General features: G+C 51.5%; 1 protein-coding gene across 3 annotated transcripts in view; it reads right to left on the bottom strand.

The window, feature by feature from the left end:
* The window catches only part of Rcan1 (regulator of calcineurin 1), a 79,090-nt gene that overhangs the window by 5,632 nt on the left and 54,666 nt on the right, over positions 1-18,792 (bottom strand). The window contains exon 1 of one of the 3 annotated variants that reach the window (XM_052158668.1): positions 1,271-1,465. The exons of 1 other annotated variant lie outside the window; for it this stretch is intronic. In XM_052158668.1, coding sequence (XP_052014628.1) covers positions 1,271-1,357 — 87 coding nt within the window. In that variant the 5' untranslated portion in view covers positions 1,358-1,465. Of the gene's footprint in view, positions 1-1,270; positions 1,466-18,792 lie in introns of those variants that run through there. One more of the 3 variants, XM_052158670.1, reaches the window with a different exon arrangement.

The raw sequence follows: 18,792 nt of genomic DNA, 5'->3' as shown, positions 1-18,792 counted from the left end.
CAGAGGGGTGTCGGGAAGGAAGGAAGGTGTGTCAGCCATCTTTGGGAATAAAGGCCTAATGAGCTACACCTGCGGCCTCTCCTCTGCAGCAGGGGCTGGGGAGCCCACAGGACTCCCACCAGGTGAGGGGCTCTGCAGAGGTGTGTAGGGAGAGCAGAGCTGACCTCTGACCTGGATGTTGCTGGCTGGGTGATTCCTTTCCTCCATCTCTCTTGGGCACTGGTTGAGTTTCTGGCTTAAGGGTCTCTTGGTAAAGCTGAGATTACGCATGACCTCATCAATAGGCACTGTGACCAACTGTGCAGTTTTGAAGTTATGATTCAGAATTTGGGAGAGATGACTTTGGTGAATATTTTTAGAATGCAAGTCAGGGCTCAGAACCAAAGAGAACATGCATTCTTGCCAAGTCCACAGCACCACACACTTGTGAAATAATCTTATTTGTTCTAATAGTAGGTACCCGACAGTTACAGTTGTATCTCTACCTAATTAAGAAACAATTGAGTGATTTCACTTATCAGGCTAATAATACTTGATGTGCAGAATATGAATACAATATGTTCTACAGTCAAGTTCAAAACTACCGTCCAAGTTTCTCAAACATACACAATTAACTAACAGTAACCAAACCCTCTACAGGTCCTCCTATGGCTTGAACATAACAAACACCATCCCCACGGACACCAGACCATAGTCACTATCCATCCATAGATAATTCCTATGAAAGATCAATTAGATGGCTCGGTAGTAACCGATGGGGGGGGGGGGGGAACCTCTTACGTTTTTCCCAAACGGAGAAGAAAAGCGCAGTGGTTAAGATGACTAATTAATTGCCTGGGTGAGAGCTGTTCTCTCTCACTGAGTTTTAATATTAGCTTCGTCTGCATTTTTTTCTTTACTCAGAAAGATCTGGAAGCAGACCCGCGCCATTACTATAAACAGGCAATCCATTCACAGTATTTGCCACGAGGAACTCCAGGCGCAAGAGCTGGAGGCAGCCTCCCTCCGGAGTTCAAGAGAGCCTGGTGCGGCCGCACCGCACCTCCCACGCGCAAGAAACCTGGGAGCATTCAAAGACGAAGCTCTACCCAGCTCCAATCCCAGTTCATTCTTCAGGCAACAGCCTGATTTTCATGGCTGTAGATACTTTGGGGCTTACTTGATAAACCCCCACGGGAGAGCCACCCACCCCTGAGTATTTCAGCTAATTGTCTCAATTAGCCTCGTGCTTGGAAAATGCTCAGAAAGCACAGTTCGTCAGAAGGCTTACCCTGGTCTCATTTTCGCTGAAGACATCACCGTTTGCCACACAGGCAATCAGGGAGCTAAAATTGTAGTTAAAGTCCCTAAAATGCATTCTGCTTTTTCACAGGGTAGACGCTGCTTAACGAACGACTCACTCACTCGCAGTCAAGCCCAGGCGGGAGGTTCCTTTGCGGGAGAGGCGGACCACGGTCCTTTCTCCGGCTGCAGTTTATAAAGCTCCGCGGAGAGCCAGCCCCCTGGGGGCGGGGAGGGCTGGGCTTCCAGAGCGTCCTGTTTAGACAGCAAATTCCTGAGTCAAGTCCCGCATGCCCTCAGGCAGACGGGGACAAAGTGTAAGTTTCTACTGGAAAGAGGTGACGTCAACACCTTAGTCATTTTCCCTATGCTAATTACCTCTGCTCGGAGGGTGGAAAAGGCCGCTCAGGGCTGCTGAGCCTCGAAGCCTTACCGCCCCTCCTGCGGCATAGTTCCCACTGGTAGTAATTCCACTCAGCCGCCCAGACAACACGCTTCTGGGGCTGACGGGGCGGGCCCAGCTTAAGATGGAAAAAGTTACAAAGGAGGGACAAGGTCTGTGGCAGTAAACAGCAATTAGCCTCCAGGGAGTCCCGAGGCTTTGAGAGACCTGGCAACGCAAATCTTGCGAGCCCTATTATTTCCTGAAAAACCTCAACTGATGTGTCCTGCTGGGCATCAGAGAAACATTTTGAAATCTGTCTTGGTCAGCGAGCTGTTTTTTAAGAAAGAAGGGGGGAAGTGGGATTTGTTCTGAAGTGCAGGGTTTCCCCCTCCCCCACTTGTTGGATGAAAGTCGCAGGGCCAGGGATGGGCAGCATTTGTGGGTTTCCTAAAGGGCTCAAAGAATCCAAGCGAAGGAGGTCCTAGAAGGCTGAGGATGATGAGGCACTTGTCACAGAAACAGAAGCCTGACAGAGAACCAGGTTCTGATCCTGGGCTGGGGCGGGGGGGGGGGGGGGGTCCTGTTCCACAGCTGAATACTTTTTATCAGAAAAGGAGGAAGAAGCGGAAAGAATGCAGCTTATACCGGATGAGCACGTCTGGCCAGGCTCCCGCGCCTGCCGGGGTGGGGGGTGGGGGTGCTTCCTGGAGAACGCAGGAGATGCCACCACCCCACCTTGTAACTACCAGTCTGAATCCGGTCTGTCAGCCCCATTTCCCCAGTCTCAGTAGCACCTGAAAGCCTTCAAAGTATTGAGACCTTCTCTAGGCAGTGGACTGTCAGCTTTTAAGTGTCCAGAAGTTAGGCTGAACCTTCCACATTGAAAGCTGGATTCAGCCGGGCGGGTGGTGGTGGTGCATGCCTGTGATCCCAGCACTCTGGGAGGCAGTGGCAGGTGGATTTCTGAGTTCGAGGCCAGCCAGGGCTATACAGAGAAACCCTGTGGGGGGGGGGGGGGAGCTGGATTCAAAGTACTATTAAAGCCAGCCAATAACTATGAACAACATATGTGACCGGAACAAACAGGACACATTAGCGCCCCCCCCCCCCCCATACACACAGGGCAAGTCTTCTCAGATGAGCAAGTGTTGCTTAATTTCGGAGCCTTGCTGCCAACTGTGGGGTTATGTAAGAAACCAGTTACGGTGTTTGCTTTGCCAGATTACCCAGGGCTGCCAACCCCAAAAGACTTAGATGAATTTATACTAAAAATGTTTGGGACGCCGAGCAGTAGATGCGTGTCAGTCACCGAGATTCTGAGGCAGGCGGTCACCAAAACACGTTTATCAAAAGATTCTGACAGCATGGTGAGGAGTAGGGGGGCTCAGGGGAATCAGATCTACGAGGTAAAATGGGCATTGCTTCTTAGAGGGTCTCAGAGGGGCCTACAGACACTCTTTGATTCTCCAGCAGAGGGAAAAGTTGGGGAAGAAAATATGCCACCAAGAGCCTTTTGATGTGCCCTATATGTCTACCCTGCCGGCCTACAAACTCACTGGGGAGCTAGAAACCAGGGCAGCTGCAAGTCTGTTAGTGGAGACTCAGACAGTGCTTGCAGAAGGATGCTTGTGGGGAGAGAGAATGGAGGAGACGTTTGTGTGTGTGTGTGTGGGGGGGGGCTGCTGCAGGGGCTGTGGGAGGAGGGGAGGGGCTGCTGCAGGAGCTGTGTGCTTGGAATCCTATTTCTTCATTACTGCAGTCTTTCCTGGGCACATAAAGATCACCTTCCCTCTGTAACTTCTTGAAAAAGCACTGCTTGCAAAGTTTCAGAAAGCCACAGGCAAACAGCGGTTTCTAACAACCTGGAGCCCATCGCTGACATCACTGTGGACTGAGGGAGGCAGCGCTGATTTAGTCACCCTGGTCATTCAGTCCCTTTCGCCTGCTCACCTGCTTCTGTGTCTTTCCTTCAGCTCTGATGCAATCCTCACCCAAAGGGCTGCGATCTCACATAAAGCCTGGGCCACTGCCTGTGGGGACTCTGGCCACGCCTACTGACACCCCCTTCCCTCCCCCTAGCCTCACCCTCATGGCTGTCTTCCTTCAGCCAGGTGTCAAACAGCTTTCACAATCCTCTGCTCAATCTTTCCAAGTCCACCCCATCCACCCCTTGCCTCCCAGGTGTGAGCCTGCTTTCTGGCGGAGCCACTGCTGAGCTGGTCTTTCCCACTCCTTTCAGGACTGAGAAAACCTCTAGAAGCTTCCTCCAGGCAGCCTGGGGACAGGCAGACATAGCACTGAGGCCTGGAGAGGAACTGGAAGTCAGGGAGCTGCTCTAGGGAGCAGGAAGGCGGGGCTAGAATCTGTGGCTTCCCTGCACCAGACAGAAAATCCAACTTCAGGGCTGGGTGCCCCTCGGTTGGTAGAACATTTGCTAGGATGCAGAGGCCCTGGCTTTGATCCCCAGCACTGCATACACCAGTGGGATGCACACGGGAAATCCCGGCGCTTGGGAGGTAGAGGTGGAGGATAAGAAAACAAGGTTATCTTTGGCTACATCCCAAGTCCCAGCCAGGATGGGCTACATGAAAGTATGAAAAAGAAAGAAAACAAGTCGACAGCTCTCCAACACCCATGCTACAGGCCATCCTGGCCGCACCCAGGTTCAGATTTGGGAGGCTGCTCAGAAGTAGGGCCTGGGCAGATGCACTGTGTGGCCTCCCTGCTGTCTCCATCACTGCCCACAGCCTGCTTGGCTTCCGGGTCTGAGGTGGAAGCAGCACAGAGCCCAGCCTCAGGTCCTTCCTGCTTCCTCCTCTGTTGACTGCTTTCAAGTATGATAAGCTGCATGCTGAAATATGCCGCCCTGCCCCTCATCCTTCAGGACCCCCGCCCCTCATCCTTCAGGACCCCCGCCCCTCATCCTTCAGGACCCCCGCCCCTCATCCTTCAGGACCCCTGCCCCCTCATCCTTCAGGACCACTGCCCCCTCATCCTTCAGGACCCCCGCCTCTCATCCTTCAGGACCCCCGCCCCTCATCCTTCAGGACCACTGCCCCCTCATCCTTCAGGACCCCTGCCCCTCATCCTTCAGGACCCCTGCCCCTCATCCTTCAGGACCACCGTGAGACATGATGGGAAAGTGCTGTGGACAGTCAACTGTGTCCTGTGACAAACAAGACCCACGTCAACTTGGGTGCTCTCTAGGAAACCCAGGGGTTCCCATCAAGTTGCAGAGGGAAGCCGATGTTTATGGGCCTGAGAGTTGGGCTCATGCCCTGTACTAGAATACAGGAGATCCAAGAGCTGTCCTTGCTTCCCCAACACAATGGCCGGCCTGGCCAGTCCTTCCCTGCCCAGTGGCAGCCACCCTCACAGAAAAGCAGCTGCGTGTTTACAGACTGGGAGCTTCCATGCAGATGCTGATTTCTGGTTTTTCTGGGAGGGCAGGGAGAGGACACGGCTAGACAGCTATGAGCCCTGTGTGGTTTGAGCTATGTGGATGACCTTGGGACAGACACACTGATATTCTCCATTACCAGTGGCCCAGTGTCCCTACCCACGGGGTCCCACTGGGTGGAGTGCTGCAAGCACAGGCAGGACAGCTTGGCCAGCCCACCCCACGGCTTGTGCTGTCCTGCTTGCAGAGTGCGCGCTGTCCCTGTCACCCTCTCACAGCAGCTCCCTGGCTGTGTTTGTTCACCTTTCCTTGTCAGAGCCCATTCACAGGGATGCCACTCTCCTTGGTGACTTGCTGGTCACTTGAATAATGGTCTCTCACTCCTGAAATCACACTGTAAGCTCCAGGGAATTATAAGATAGTCAAGGGAACGTGAATGGTCGTGATGCCACTCAATTGTACAGAAACCACTATTGGTTCCAATAGCAATCGTCAGTAAGAAATTATGTTGTCATTTAAAGGAGAAATGTTTAAACACAGGCTCATGTGGCACTGTCCTGGAAGGCTACAGAGCCATGAGGAGGTGCGACTCAGCTGTGGAGCACAGGCTGGTGGGGTGGCCTTTGAGGACTAAGCCCATCTCTGCTTCAGGTCCATCTCTGCTTCCTAACGCATTAGGATCCACGCAAGCTCCGGAGCACAAGCTCGCGGAGACACAGCCCAAGCCAAGCTAGAAAACGGACTGTGCTCTGTAAGCTATGAGCCCGAATAACTCCGCTTTCCCTGTCCTTCACGTTCTTTCTCGCAGGCATTCCCCAAGTGGGGGGAGGGGAAGACAATATTGTTAAAATGCATTTAAAAAATAAAGATGCTAAATCCATTCAATAGAGAATAAAACTACTTAAGAAGGAGTGAAAATGTTTAATATTAAAAGATGCTAAGGTTTACTGTCAAATCATTGCTGTTAATAATACTTATTAATAGTATTATTGTGACAGTTTGGTAAAGAAAAAGAATACAGTAAACGGAAACAATAAGGGAGATGGCTGTGTTTTCTCTCTTGGCTTATTGGAGTCACAAAATTCCCAGTTCATATTAACTAAGTTTTGAATTACCGAAAAGCTTTTTTTCCCCCTTTCCTTACTCTATGCTATATTTCAGTAGTCAAGGTTAACAGATATGCTACATAAAGTTCAAGGTTAGAAGACGGATTTGGGATTTTGCCATTAATGTTATACTATATTTATGAGCTAAAATCCCTCAAAATTTCTTTTAGTCTTCCGTGTGCATATGGGTGTGTATATGCATGTGTGCACGGACCAGAGATATAATGCCAGCTGTGGTTAGTTCCTCAGGTCCTAGACACCTTGTATTCATGGAACAAGGACTCTCATTGGCCTGAGAATCACTAAGTAGGTTTGGTTGGCTACCCAGGGCCCCAGGGATCCTCTGGCCTCGCCCCACCCAGTGCAGACATCACCATACCCAGCCTGCTGTATGTGGTTCCCAGGGATTGAACTCAGTCCTTAACAGACTGAGCTGTTACCGCAGTCCATGCCTGGTGTTTTCATTTTGTATTGTCAGTCATTGATTTCCTTTCCTTTTTCCTTTTTCCTTTCCTTTCTCCTTTCCTTTCCTTTCCTTTCCTTTCCTTTCCTTTCCTTTCCTTTCCTTTCCTTTCCTTCTCCCACCACCCCCTTTCTTTGGTTTTTCAAGAGAAGATTTCTCTATGTAGCTTTGGCTGTTCTGGAACTCTCTCTGTAGACCAGACTGGTTTTGAACTCAGAGATCTGCCTGCCTCTGACTCCCGAGTGCTGGGATTAAAGGCATGTGCCAACACTGCCTACCTACTTATTTTTTTAAAATCCTTCTAAACCAAAATTTTACCAGAACTATTTATTTTACTAAAGACAAACAACAGCTGGGCGGTGGTGGCACATACCTGTAATCCCAACACTCTGGGAGGCAGAGGCAGGCAGATTTCTGAGTTCGAGGCCAGTCTGGTCTACAGAGTGAGTTCCAGGACAGCCAATGCTATACAGAGAAACCCTCTAAAAAACAAAAACAAACAAACAACAAAAAAAGACAAACAACAACAAAAATCTGTTCTGCCAACCATCTTTAGTGAAATACCCAGTTAATGAATTGTATTGGCTGAGGTGTTCGCAGTACAATCTGGTCCAGGGAACAGTCATTTGATTCTGTCTGTGATGTGACATAGGTGGCTGGGTCAAGCTCTGCATACGTGTGAGCAGATAGATCCCAGAGCACAGAACATTGTGCAGACTCCAGTGTGAGGCCAACAGTGAGACGCTAACACCCACTGGAGGGTCTGCTGTGTGGGCACTGCACTTGAATCTCCCCTCGCTCATCTCCATTTCTCTAAGGCACTGGGATCACCCCTCCCTCCCTCCCTCTCTCCCTCCCTCCCTCCCTTCCTCCTCCTCCTCTTCCTCCTCCTTCTTCTTCTCTCCCTCCCCCCTCTCTCTCTGGTGTGTGTGTGTGTGTGTGTGTGTGTGTGTGTGTGTTGTGTGCTCACGCGCGCCTGGCTCCTTCCCTGGAATCACCCTTCTAACAAGTCTGGAATGTTACCCAACAAACTTTCCCCATTACAGCACTAATGATAACAGCTGTTTAATGTACAAGGCCTTCCAAGAGAATTTGTATTTAATCAGCAAATTCTGGAGATCAAAGTCTCAACTCCAAAGGAATGTATTGCTAAAAGGAAAATTCCAGGCAAGAAGTCAGCTGCAGAGGAAAACTCCCAGGGCCACACAGCCCAGGACCAGTCTCAAAAGACGATGATAAATTGTCCATCCAGCTATCATTTATTAAAGTTCTGCTGCATGTTCTAGTTTGTTTTTTTTTTAATAAAAAGGATTTATTTATTTATTTATTTATTTATTTATTTATTTATTTGTATGTGAGTACACTGTAGCTGTAGAGATGGTTGTGAGACATCATGTGGATGCTGGGAATTGAACTCAGGACCTCTGCTTGGTCTAGCCCAAAGATTGATTTATCATGTAAATACACTATAGCTGTCTTTAGACACACCAGAAGAGGGCGTCAGATCTCATTATGGATGGTTGTGAGCCACTATGTGGTTGCTGGGATTTGAACTCAGGACCTTCAGAAGAGCAGTCAGTGCTTTTAACTTCTGAGCCATCTCTCCAGCCCATCTAGTTTGCTTTTTTTGTTGCTGTGATAAATGCCTTGACCAAAAGCAACTTGTGGAGGAAAAGGTTTATTTCAGGTCACAATCTATCACTGAGGGAAGTCATGCAGAAATGGAAGCAGAGAACATGGAGAACCCTGCTTCCTGGCTGGCTTGCAGGCTCCTGCTCTGCTAGGTCCTCTGTATGAAGCCGAGGCCCACTTCCACAGGGACAGTGCACCCCCACTTGAATCATTAATCCAGTCAGTCTTCCACGCATGTGTCCACAGACCAATGTGACTGACACGATGCTTCAGCTGAGGGTCCCTCTTCCCAGGTGACTCCAGCTTATTAGTCAATAAGAACTAAGGACCCCATATCTGGTAAAGGAACTCCAGGTTCTTAGCACTCATCACATTATGACTGGTTTCTTCCACTAAACTAAGGGGAAACCAAGCTGTGTATCCCAGAACACAAAAACTCCTTTCCAAGCAATTGCTGAAGGGCACGTAGCACTAATTAGAGTCTCTGTGGAGATCTGTAGGGGAGGACTGCATAGTACTCCCTCCAGTAGCTCCCAGCCAAATCAGTCAAAAATTACTCAGCCATCAAGGGTGCAGTAGCCTTAGGGGCCCCAAATGCCCAAGGCACAGTTCTTGTCCATATACAGGGTTAGCACTGCAGCTTGGCAGACAGGCAGGACTGAAGGTCGGGTGACAAGAGAAGATGCAGAGGGCTGGGAAACAGCTCAGTTGGTATAGTTCTGGCTTAGCAATCATGAGGGCTGGAATTCAGTCCCAAGAACCCAGGTTGAGAAGAGAAAAACAAAACAAAACCCCAAAACTAACCAACCAACCAACCAACCAACCACCAACCAAGCTGGGCGTGGTGATGCACACTTGTAAGCTCAGCACTTGGGAGGTAGGGAGAGATGGATCCTTGGGCTCACTGGCCAGCCAGCCTATCCACTGGGCAACAGGCCAACAACAGTCCTTGCCTTGACAAAGTGGGCAGTGCCTACAGAGCAGCAGCCGAGGCTGGCTCCTCACCTCCACAATCATGTACACATGCGCGCGTGCACACGAGAATCTAGAGACACACAGGTGTCCAGGGATGAGGTGACGGGTCTGCTAAGGCGAAGCCCATCAGGTGACGAACGAGCCCAACTCAGCCAACCAGTTCAACAACAGCACGCTCTTCAGATAGAAGACTTGAGACGAGGGTTAGATTTCAGATGGATAGGAAGGATACACCTTCCTTTTCTCATTCCTATCTGAAAAGTTGATATTCGGTGCAGAATCAGAGAAGCCAGCTGCCTTTCTCTTCTCTCTCCTTCACTTGGAGCACTCGTGTTATGCAGTCATAGATGGTTGTGGCGAGTGGAAATAGCTCACTTATATCCTGAATGTTAGGACCTCCTATCTCTCTATACTTTATTTTCAAAGGGAAAAAACCCATACCTTTGGTAAGAACATCAACATAAATAAATGAATCTACTAGATGACATCTTTATTAGGCCGCATGCCAGAATCTGGGCCCATAGAACAGTGCATGCGAGACTCGAGGGGCAGGCTGCTGAGTGTGGTGAAGCAGGAGGAAAAGCTTCGGGCAGCTGTGGTACGAGACTGCTTCTACAAAGCATTTCTAAAAGGCCTCTGCAACACCATCTTCATGGTCCTGTGACCTCTGACATTCCCCCATCAAAAGGTAGAGTGTGTCCCCTGCTTCAGGGGACATCCTATGGCTTCTGGGAAGTTAAAAAGAGCCATGCACATGCCTCTTAGAATGTAAGCTATGTGTGGCAGCCTGAATAGAGGCTCTGTGCAGCCTCTGCGCCAAGCAAAGCCGGGGAGACTCCACAGAGAAGACTCCAGAGGGAGAGACCCCAGAGGGAGAGACTCCAGAGGGAGAGACTCCACAGAGAGAGACTCCAGAGGGAGAGACTCCACAGAGAGAGACTCCTCAGGGAGAGACTCCAGAGGGAGAGACTCCAGAGGGAGAGACTCCAGAGGGAGAGACTCCACAGAGAGAGACTCCAGAGGGAGAGACTCCACAGGGAGAGACTCCACAGGGAGAGACCCCAGAGGGAGAGACTCCACAGAGAGAGACTCCAGAGGGAGAGACTCCAGAGGGAGAGACTCCACAGGGAGAGACTCCTCAGGGAGAGACTCCAGAGGGAGAGACTCCACAGGGAGAGACTCCTCAGGGAGAGACTCCAGAGGGAGAGACTCCACAGAGAGAGACTCCAGAGGGAGAGACTCCACAGGGAGAGACTCCACAGGGAGAGACTCCACAGGGAGAGACCCCAGAGGGAGAGACTCCACAGAGAGAGACTCCAGAGGGAGAGACTCCAGAGGGAGAGACTCCAGAGGGAGAGACTCCACAGGGAGAGACTCCACAGGGAGAGACTCCTCAGGGAGAGACTCCAGAGGGAGAGACTCCACAGGGAGAGACTCCACAAGGAGAGACTCCACAGGGAAAGACCCCAGAGGGAGAGACTCCAGAGGGAGAGACCCCACAGGGAGAGACTCCACAGAGAGAGACTCCAGAGGGAGAGACCCCACAGGGAGAGACTCCACAGGGAGAGACTCCAGAGGGAGAGACTCCAGAGGGAGAGACCCCAGAGGGAGAGACTCCACAGAGAGAGACTCCAGAGGGAGAGACCCCACAGGGAGAGACTCCACAGGGAGAGACTCCAGAGGGAGAGACCCCAGAGGGAGAGACTCCACAGGGAGAGACCCCACAGGGAGAGACTCCACAGGGAGAGACTCCACAGGGAGAGACTCCACAGGGAGAGACCCCAGAGGGAGAGACTCTACAGAGAAGACTCCAGAGGGAGAGACCCCACAGGGAGAGACTCCACAAGGAGAGACTCCACAGAGAGAGACTCCACAGAGAGACTCCAGAGGGAGAGACTCCAGAGGGAGAGACTCCAGAGGGAGAGACTCCACAGAGGTCTCTGCAGAAATGGAGACTCGACACCATCGCTTTCTCTCTAAGCGGTGGTCTCATCATCCACACAACAGTAATGGGAGATTTCCCAGACATGCTCACCAACACAAGAGTTACGCTAATCAGATGGGAAGCAAGCCCCGAGGGTCAGCCATCACTGTTTTCCTTCTGTGTGAATACAAGAGCAGGCTTTGCTGCAGTTTGCATGTGAACAGTTCCCCAGAGGACCCTGTTGAAAGCTTGGTCCCCAGATTGGTGCTACCAGAAGGTGGTGAAACCTTTAGGGGGTTAGGCCTCTTGGTCGATCCTAAGGTCGGGTGATTGTAGGACCCTGGCTGGCACTTCCTCTCTGTTTCTTAACTGTTATTCAATGTAATATGGAGCTGTGTGAAATCAGGACATAACCCTGATTGGCCTTAAACTTATAGATCTGCCTGCCTCTGCCTCTCCAGTGTCGGGACTAAGGTGTGCGTCTGGATGGGTATCTCTGAGGTTAGCATACTGCATGGCCACAGCCTGGATATGACAAGGCTCTTGCCCTTCCCGGTAGCAGTTCCTCGGCAACTGCAGCTTGCCAGGTTGGACTCGATGAGATTTTTAGCTGGACTCTGGCATGACTGGCTCTGACCCAGTCTGACTGTGTGCTGGCCCAGTCTGACTGTGTGCTGGCTGAAGTGCTCTCAGCTGCTCTCCTTCTCTGTGAGGCAGAACAGTTTAAGCCAAAGGCAGCAGAAGTAAGTGCTCTTCTCAGACGTCAGCTGCGATCGAGCATTATGGCCACCACCTGGGGCCTATGGGAAATGCGACTTATGCCCCTTCTACTGCAGTAGGCAGAGACCCTAATGTGGCCCCTGGTGTCATGGCCTGAACTTCCTGGAGCTGTAACTGGAAAGGCTTGCTTCTGTTCTGTGATTAGATCAAGTCAGTCCTGGAGATGATGCGGGGAGCCTCTCAAAGTCCTGGCTCGTCCAGAAGTCGGGCTCAGTGGGAGGCCTTCCGGCATGGTGGAGCAGGCCTGTAATCCCAACCCTTTGCAGACCGAGACGGGGAATCACAAGGTTAAGGTTAGATTGGGCTACACAGTGAGCTCAAGGCCAGCCTGGGCACCTAAGTGTCTGAATCGCAAGCAAGGGGCATGAGACGGCCTCTGAAGCCGACTCTGACGGTGGAGGGAGGGAGGGGTCAGCTGGCAAGGAAGGCCAGTGCTGTGAGGAGCGAGGCAGAGAAGGATCTGAGCACGCTGAGAAGAAAGTCCCCTCCACAGGCTGCTGACAGCCGAGCAGAGCAGTCAGGGCCCTGCTTCCGGCCTCTGAATGAGCGTGCCTCTCGAGTACGCCTGGTCTTCCCACCTCTAGACCTGTCGGACCCTGACGGGGCAAAGCATGCGTGTGCTGTGACTCGGTCCACAGCGGCAGAAGCAGACATGTGTAGTTGCTGGTTTGGAAAGTGTTTAGCGAGCCTTCCGGGTGAGCAGCCTTGTGCAAGCTGGGGCTGTTGCTGTGGAGACCGAGCCGGCTGGCACAGTTCTGGCCAGACCGGACTTCTGGGCTCACATGCATACTTAGCCCAACCACGGACACCCTGCAAACACCAGCCCGGCCCCCGGGGACACTCCCAAAACAGGTGCGAGGAATGGCAAGCCCACCTGTGCTTTGCAAGTGCTTTCAGGAGAAAATCCATCTCTGGGTCAGAGCATAGCTCCGGCTACCTCTCAGTCGGGTCCTGTCTCATCTGTGACTAGCTCCGGCCACACTGTCCTGGATCTCTGGTGCTCCCTAAGGGTGTCTGGTGCTCTGAATCAAACCCTCCTCTCCGGGAGCATCTCCTCACCTTTTCCTGGCTCACTGTCCTTTAACAGAGAGTTAAAAAGCCCCGCTCTGGTTGGAAAGCCTGCCCTGGACGCCTCATATGAGAGAGCCTTCTGCTGGTTCCCATTTTTTTCCTGGCCCGGATGACAGTGACAATGGGCCCACATTTGTCTCTTTAGAAAGCCAGGTTGCCCATGCGACTCCCGGAGGGCTGGAAGACAGACACCCATGCGCTCACACCTACGCCATTTCTGGGCCCCCATCCTGGGTCTCTGACTGTTGATGGAATGCTGGCGTGAACGGTGCAGCTGCTGTAGACTCTAAAATATTGACCCACAAAGAAGAGACATGGCTTAGAAGACAGTCGGTGCGGCAGCGCCGAGCACACTGGAGAATGGCTGAGGTAGAAAATACTGCAAGTTTAAAATGAAGGGGGAGAAATCCCTGAGCCAATTTTTTTAATAACTGAGGGCGGTTCTGATCTCTGGATGAAAGTTTTTTTATCACTCCTTCTTTCAGGGTCTGAGGCCTCTTCCTTGTGGGAGGGGCCTGCTGGCCATGGTGGACTCACTCATGGTGGTGCCCACTCAGCTAGAGTCACAGGCTGCGTGGCAGTGAAGAACAGTAAGCAGTTACTGGCTGACTGGAGCCGGATACAGCTGTCACCTGGGAGGCTCTGCTAGTGCATGACAAATACAGAGGGGGACACTCTCAGCCAGCCATTGAACTGAGCACAGGGTCCCCAATGGGGGAGCTAGAGAAAGGACCCAAGGAGCTGAAGGGGCTTGCAGCACCATAGGAGGAACAATGATATGAGCCACCCAGTACTCCCAGAGCTCCTAGGGACAAAGACATCAACCAGAGAGTGCACGTGGTGTTACCCATGGCCCCAGACACATAAGCAGCAGAGGATGGCCTTGTTGGACATCAAAGGGAGGAGAGGCCCCTGGTCCTGGAACGGCCCCATGCAGCAGTGTAGGGGAATACCGGGACAGGGAAGTGGGAAGGGATTGATTGGGAAACGGGGAGGGGAGATGACTTATGGGACTTTCAGTGGGGGTGGGGAGCCAGGGGGGGGAAATCATTTGAAATGTAAATAAAGAATATATCCAATAAAAGAAAACAAAAAGAACAGTAAGCCGCCAGAGTGACTGGAAGGGAGTGGCAAAGGCCTCCCATGGGTAGAGGAGGGGATGTCCTACAGGAACATCAAGGTTTGTCCCTGAAGAGCAGGAAGGTCAGTGGGGACTCTAGTGTGACATCTTGGGGTTTTGGAGCTTCCTATAGAACTCAGGCAAGGGCTGACAGGAACAACATCACCTGTGCGCTACAGGTGGGCGAACGAGCACCTCACGGCTTTCGATGGGATGTGTCCCCTCAGGAAAGCAAGTGCAGTGTCAAGGCGGAGCCACACAGCCAGGCAGGCCCAGGCTCTTCCCACAAGCACCATCAGCACCACCCTAGCTTGTGAAGGACACTGGCTGGCCTGAGCATGGCAGGCCTGGCAAACAGGGCGCTGGCAGGCCTTGCCCTCCTCCCCAACCCCTGCCTTGCTGGGTACACTCTGGGTACACTCCTGAAGCTAGCCCCTAAGCCCATCCCCTTATTTGGCCACTTCCTCCTCTGGAGGCTGACTACCGAGGTCTAGCTGTCAAAGTGTTAAAGTCCGGCGATCAAAAGTTCTCTTTGCCTCACCTAATTAACATGCCTAATTAAAATTAGACGCCTCATCCTAACTGGGGTTTTCCCTTCTCCCTTCTTAGTAAACTGTCATTTGCCACAGGCCACGTCTGTCTCCTCTATCCAGAGGCCTCCTTGGCCTCCACTCCGGGACAACCGGGCCCCTCTTCCTCATTCTCCTTCCCTTCTTCCTCTGTCTCAGTTTTTGTTTCTTATTCCCGCCCTTGATCAGTCTGGGGCAAAGAAATCTCCTCTGTGCTGAGAACTCTCCCTCAGCGGTCCTGGTCCTAGAGAGGTCCTTTCCGGTGTCTCTGGCCCAGTGGCCGACTTCAGAAGGGTGGAGTGGGCGCTGCGCAGGATCCTGCACGCTGCCTCTCAAGACTCTCAGCGGGCTCTTCTGCTAATAAAGGACGATGCTGTCGTGGACAGGAGCCTTGGTCCCTGTGGAAAGTGAACTGCCCCCAATCTAGGAAGGCCATTCAGAAAGGGGATAGCATACAGTAGGCCCCACGGAGGCAGAAGCCGGCACTGAGACACGCTTGCTGCGTGTGTCTGAGGAGAAAGGAGCTCACCAGGTAGGAAGGCCCAGTGTCCTAATACTGAGAGCCATGTTTTCGTGTTTTCACTCAGTGCTTCAGATGAAGGGCTCCCTCTCCATGAGGTCTTGTCACTTGCCTCCTGGACTCCTCTCCCTATATCCCAGCCCCTGCTCTGCTGGCTCCTTCTATTGATTGTCCTGAACACCAACCACTGTCCTCTATTTGCTCCAGCCAGCGCGAAGCCTCATGGAGGCCGCCAGATCTCCTGGGAGGGTATCCTCAGAGAACAGTACTGCGGGGATGGTTGTCCTCACCTGCCGAGAATAGCCCCAGCGCCAAATGCACTTGTTTAATTTCTCATTCAGCAGGAAAGTACGGCCTCTTTTAATATACAACACCTGTGAATCATTTCAGACAGGTCCCAAGCAGATCCCCGTACTGTCCGCAACTCAAAAAGTGTGTTGGCGCATGCCGAAAGGTTTCAGTTGATCTTAAGTGAATCCTCACACGTACAGAATGTTCTTCTGCCGGCTGAGAGCTGCTAGTGGGAGGGATTTCTTCCCGAGATACAGGGCCGGGAGAGGCCCTGTCTCAGAACAAAACAGCAGCAGAAGATTCAATGGTTTTTCAGGCCATAGTTTTGTTGTTGCTGTTAGCCCTCCTTCCTTAAATAAAACCCCACCTCACAAAGCCTCTACCCTTGCCAGTTCCTCAGCCAAGAACTCACTACACTCTGGCTAAGAGGAAATGACTTTACAACGTTGATCCTTGGGGACGCATCCTATAAACAGTCATCAAACCCTGACACTATTATGGATGACAAGAAGTGCTTTATGGTTGTCTCCAGAGGGGCCCTGCCAGAGCCTTACAGATACAGAGGCAGATGCTAGCAGCCAACCACTGGACTGAGCACAGGGTCCCCAAAGGAGGAGTTGGAGGGAGCACTGGAGGAGCTGAAGGGGTTTGCAGCCCCAGGGGAAGAACAACAATGTCGGCCAACCAGATGCCCAGGGACTAAACCATCAACCAAGGGGTACACATGGTTCCAGCCAAAAGGGTGGCGGAGGAATGCCTTGTCGGGCATCAGTGGGAGGAGAGGTCCTTGGTCCTATGAAGGCTCAATAGAGGCCCCAGTGTGGGGAAATCGAGGAGGGGAGAGGGTTGGGTGGAAGGGCATCTTCTTGGAGGCAGGAGGTTTTCTGGGAGGGGGAAATAAAACATTTGACATGTAAACGAAGATATATTCAATAAAAAAAGTTGATCTTATGGTGTGATGACAGTTTCTTCCTTATTTTTTTTTTAATTAAAGAAGTTAGTTAAATAAATAGTACAGAAACTTTGTTTCAAACTAAGTAGGCTGTATCTGACAAACAATTGCTGGTATAATTAAATTACTGGGAAAAAAAATCCCCCCAAATGCTAGAATATCAACATCCCTCATGTCTATTCTAGAAATCATGGAAAAAACACAAATCTCAACAAGAAAAGCTGCAGCTCAAAGGCTGCAGCCTTGACAAACGCTGCTCTCTGGTAAAGCCTGCAGTTGGCGGCACCGCGGAGGGGAAGGTGGAGGCCGTCAGGCAGCAGCCCGCAGACCAGGAACTCAGGAACAGGAGGAGGCAGGGGAGGGGAGCAGGGGCTTCCTCCCACAGACATACATTTTACAAGAAATGTTTGATTCTATTTTAGATGTGGAAAGAGAACATGTTTTTCCCACTGAGAAGGGAAACAGGAAAGGTCAGAGGCCGCTGACCCGTTACTATGTCTGGGAACTGAGAGCAGCGGAGCCAGTGCCGGTCATGCAGTGACCTGGGAGAAGTGGCTGAGGACCGGGCTGTCCCTGGTGAGGACACAGCTCCAGTGCTATTCGAGGTCTCTCTATAGGACAGAGTCACACAGTAAGCTGGACAGTGACTTTACAGGCCGTAGGAGCCAGGGCAGGACTTGTTATACATGCAGGAACCCTGGAACCCTCATAAAGCTACACACAGCTGTGCCCAGCTGTCGTCACCGCTCTCCTGTGGAGAGATGGGGGGCAGAGACACAAGGATCCCTGAAAGGTGACAAGTGGCCAACTGGAGGGACACAGGGTGAACAAGACAGTGTCTCAAGCAGAATGGAATCAATCCTGACCCCAGCATTGTCCTGTGACTTCTAGACATGTTCTATGCTATGTGCACACCTGCTTTTACATACACACACACACACACACACACACACACACACACACATACACACACACACACACATGTACAAAGATGAGATAACAAGTCTCACAAAAGGACACAAGGTGCCACAAGGCAGCAGCGGCCACCACCAGCAGAACCAGGTTACGGAGACCTAGCCAGGGACTCTCCCACGCAGGCTCTGACAGTGACCTGTCACCCCACACCAGGCTTCTCCACCAGAGCCTGAGCCCCTTGCTCTGCCACTCCTCTGAGCACAGCTGGCCTCTCCCCTCGCCCCTCTCACTTGCTCCCTAGGGATACATCCTGGGAGCTGTGGATGTCATATGACCTAGGACATAGAAGGGAAATAAGAGACTCATTTCCCCACCGCTATGGCCTGAATTCTGCCGTCCATAGTCATAGAAGTTGGAGGAGGGCTTGAGGAAGGGCTTGGGTTCGATGAAGTCCCATGGATGGGACATGGGAGTCCTCTGTGTTAAGCCACCCAGTCCATGGTACTTTGTGAGTAGCCTAAGATGGCCTCACCAGTCCATGGTAGCTTGTCAGACATTCAGCTTTAAAACCAGGGATTTAACAGTCTATGGACTCCAAACCCATTTTCTTGACTTATTAAGAAGCAGTGAGGGGCTGGAGCGATGGCTCAGAGGTTAAGCACTGGCTGCTCTTCCAGAGGACCTGGAACCACATGGCAGCTCAACTGTGTTCAACTCCTGTTCCAGGGGATCCAACGCCCTCACACAGACGTACGTGTAGTCAAATTACCAATGTACATAAGATAAAAAGAAATGCATTATAAAAAAGAAGCAATGGATTAAGACAGTCAGTGTCTTAAGTGCAGCATGCAATTTGCTTTCAAAGCCACATGTGCAACTGATTTGCCGAGCTGGCGCTACGTTGGGTGAGTGAGGATTCTGTTCTCGTCAGATGGCAGGTCTCTTCACCACCTTCCTGAGCCCCTGACAGGGCTGCTTTTACTCCCCACAGGGAGGCATGGCAACAGTGTGAAGGCAGCTCGTGAACTGCATAAAGGGTCCCTGAGATACAAACCTGGCACTAACAGCTGTTCTGAGCTATGACACATACGATGTCACAGCACAGTCAAGACCCTTATGCTCTGACATACACCTGACATATTGCTTGAGGTCATAAATACTGGTTTTTATGGTTGTTGCTGTATTGGTGTGGTATGTGAGGTGTCCTCTTCTGGCCTTGTATGGTCCCACACATGTGGTGCACGTAAACCAACAGCACACATTGACACATAACAAATACACAATACATATAAAGCCTTATTCTTCTGGGTTCCCTGTAAACTGAGGCAGAGGGTTACCGGAGAGCCCATGAAGCAACGGAAGGGTGGGGCCTGTTTCCAGTGCGTTTACTTTGTACAAGGTCTGCTAA

Source organism: Apodemus sylvaticus, chromosome 15, assembly GCF_947179515.1.
Source record: "Apodemus sylvaticus chromosome 15, mApoSyl1.1, whole genome shotgun sequence".
NCBI classification, from domain to species: Eukaryota; Metazoa; Chordata; class Mammalia; order Rodentia; family Muridae; genus Apodemus; species Apodemus sylvaticus.
Note: the sequence above shows the minus strand (reverse complement) of the source record. Positions and strands in the feature narration are given on the sequence as shown.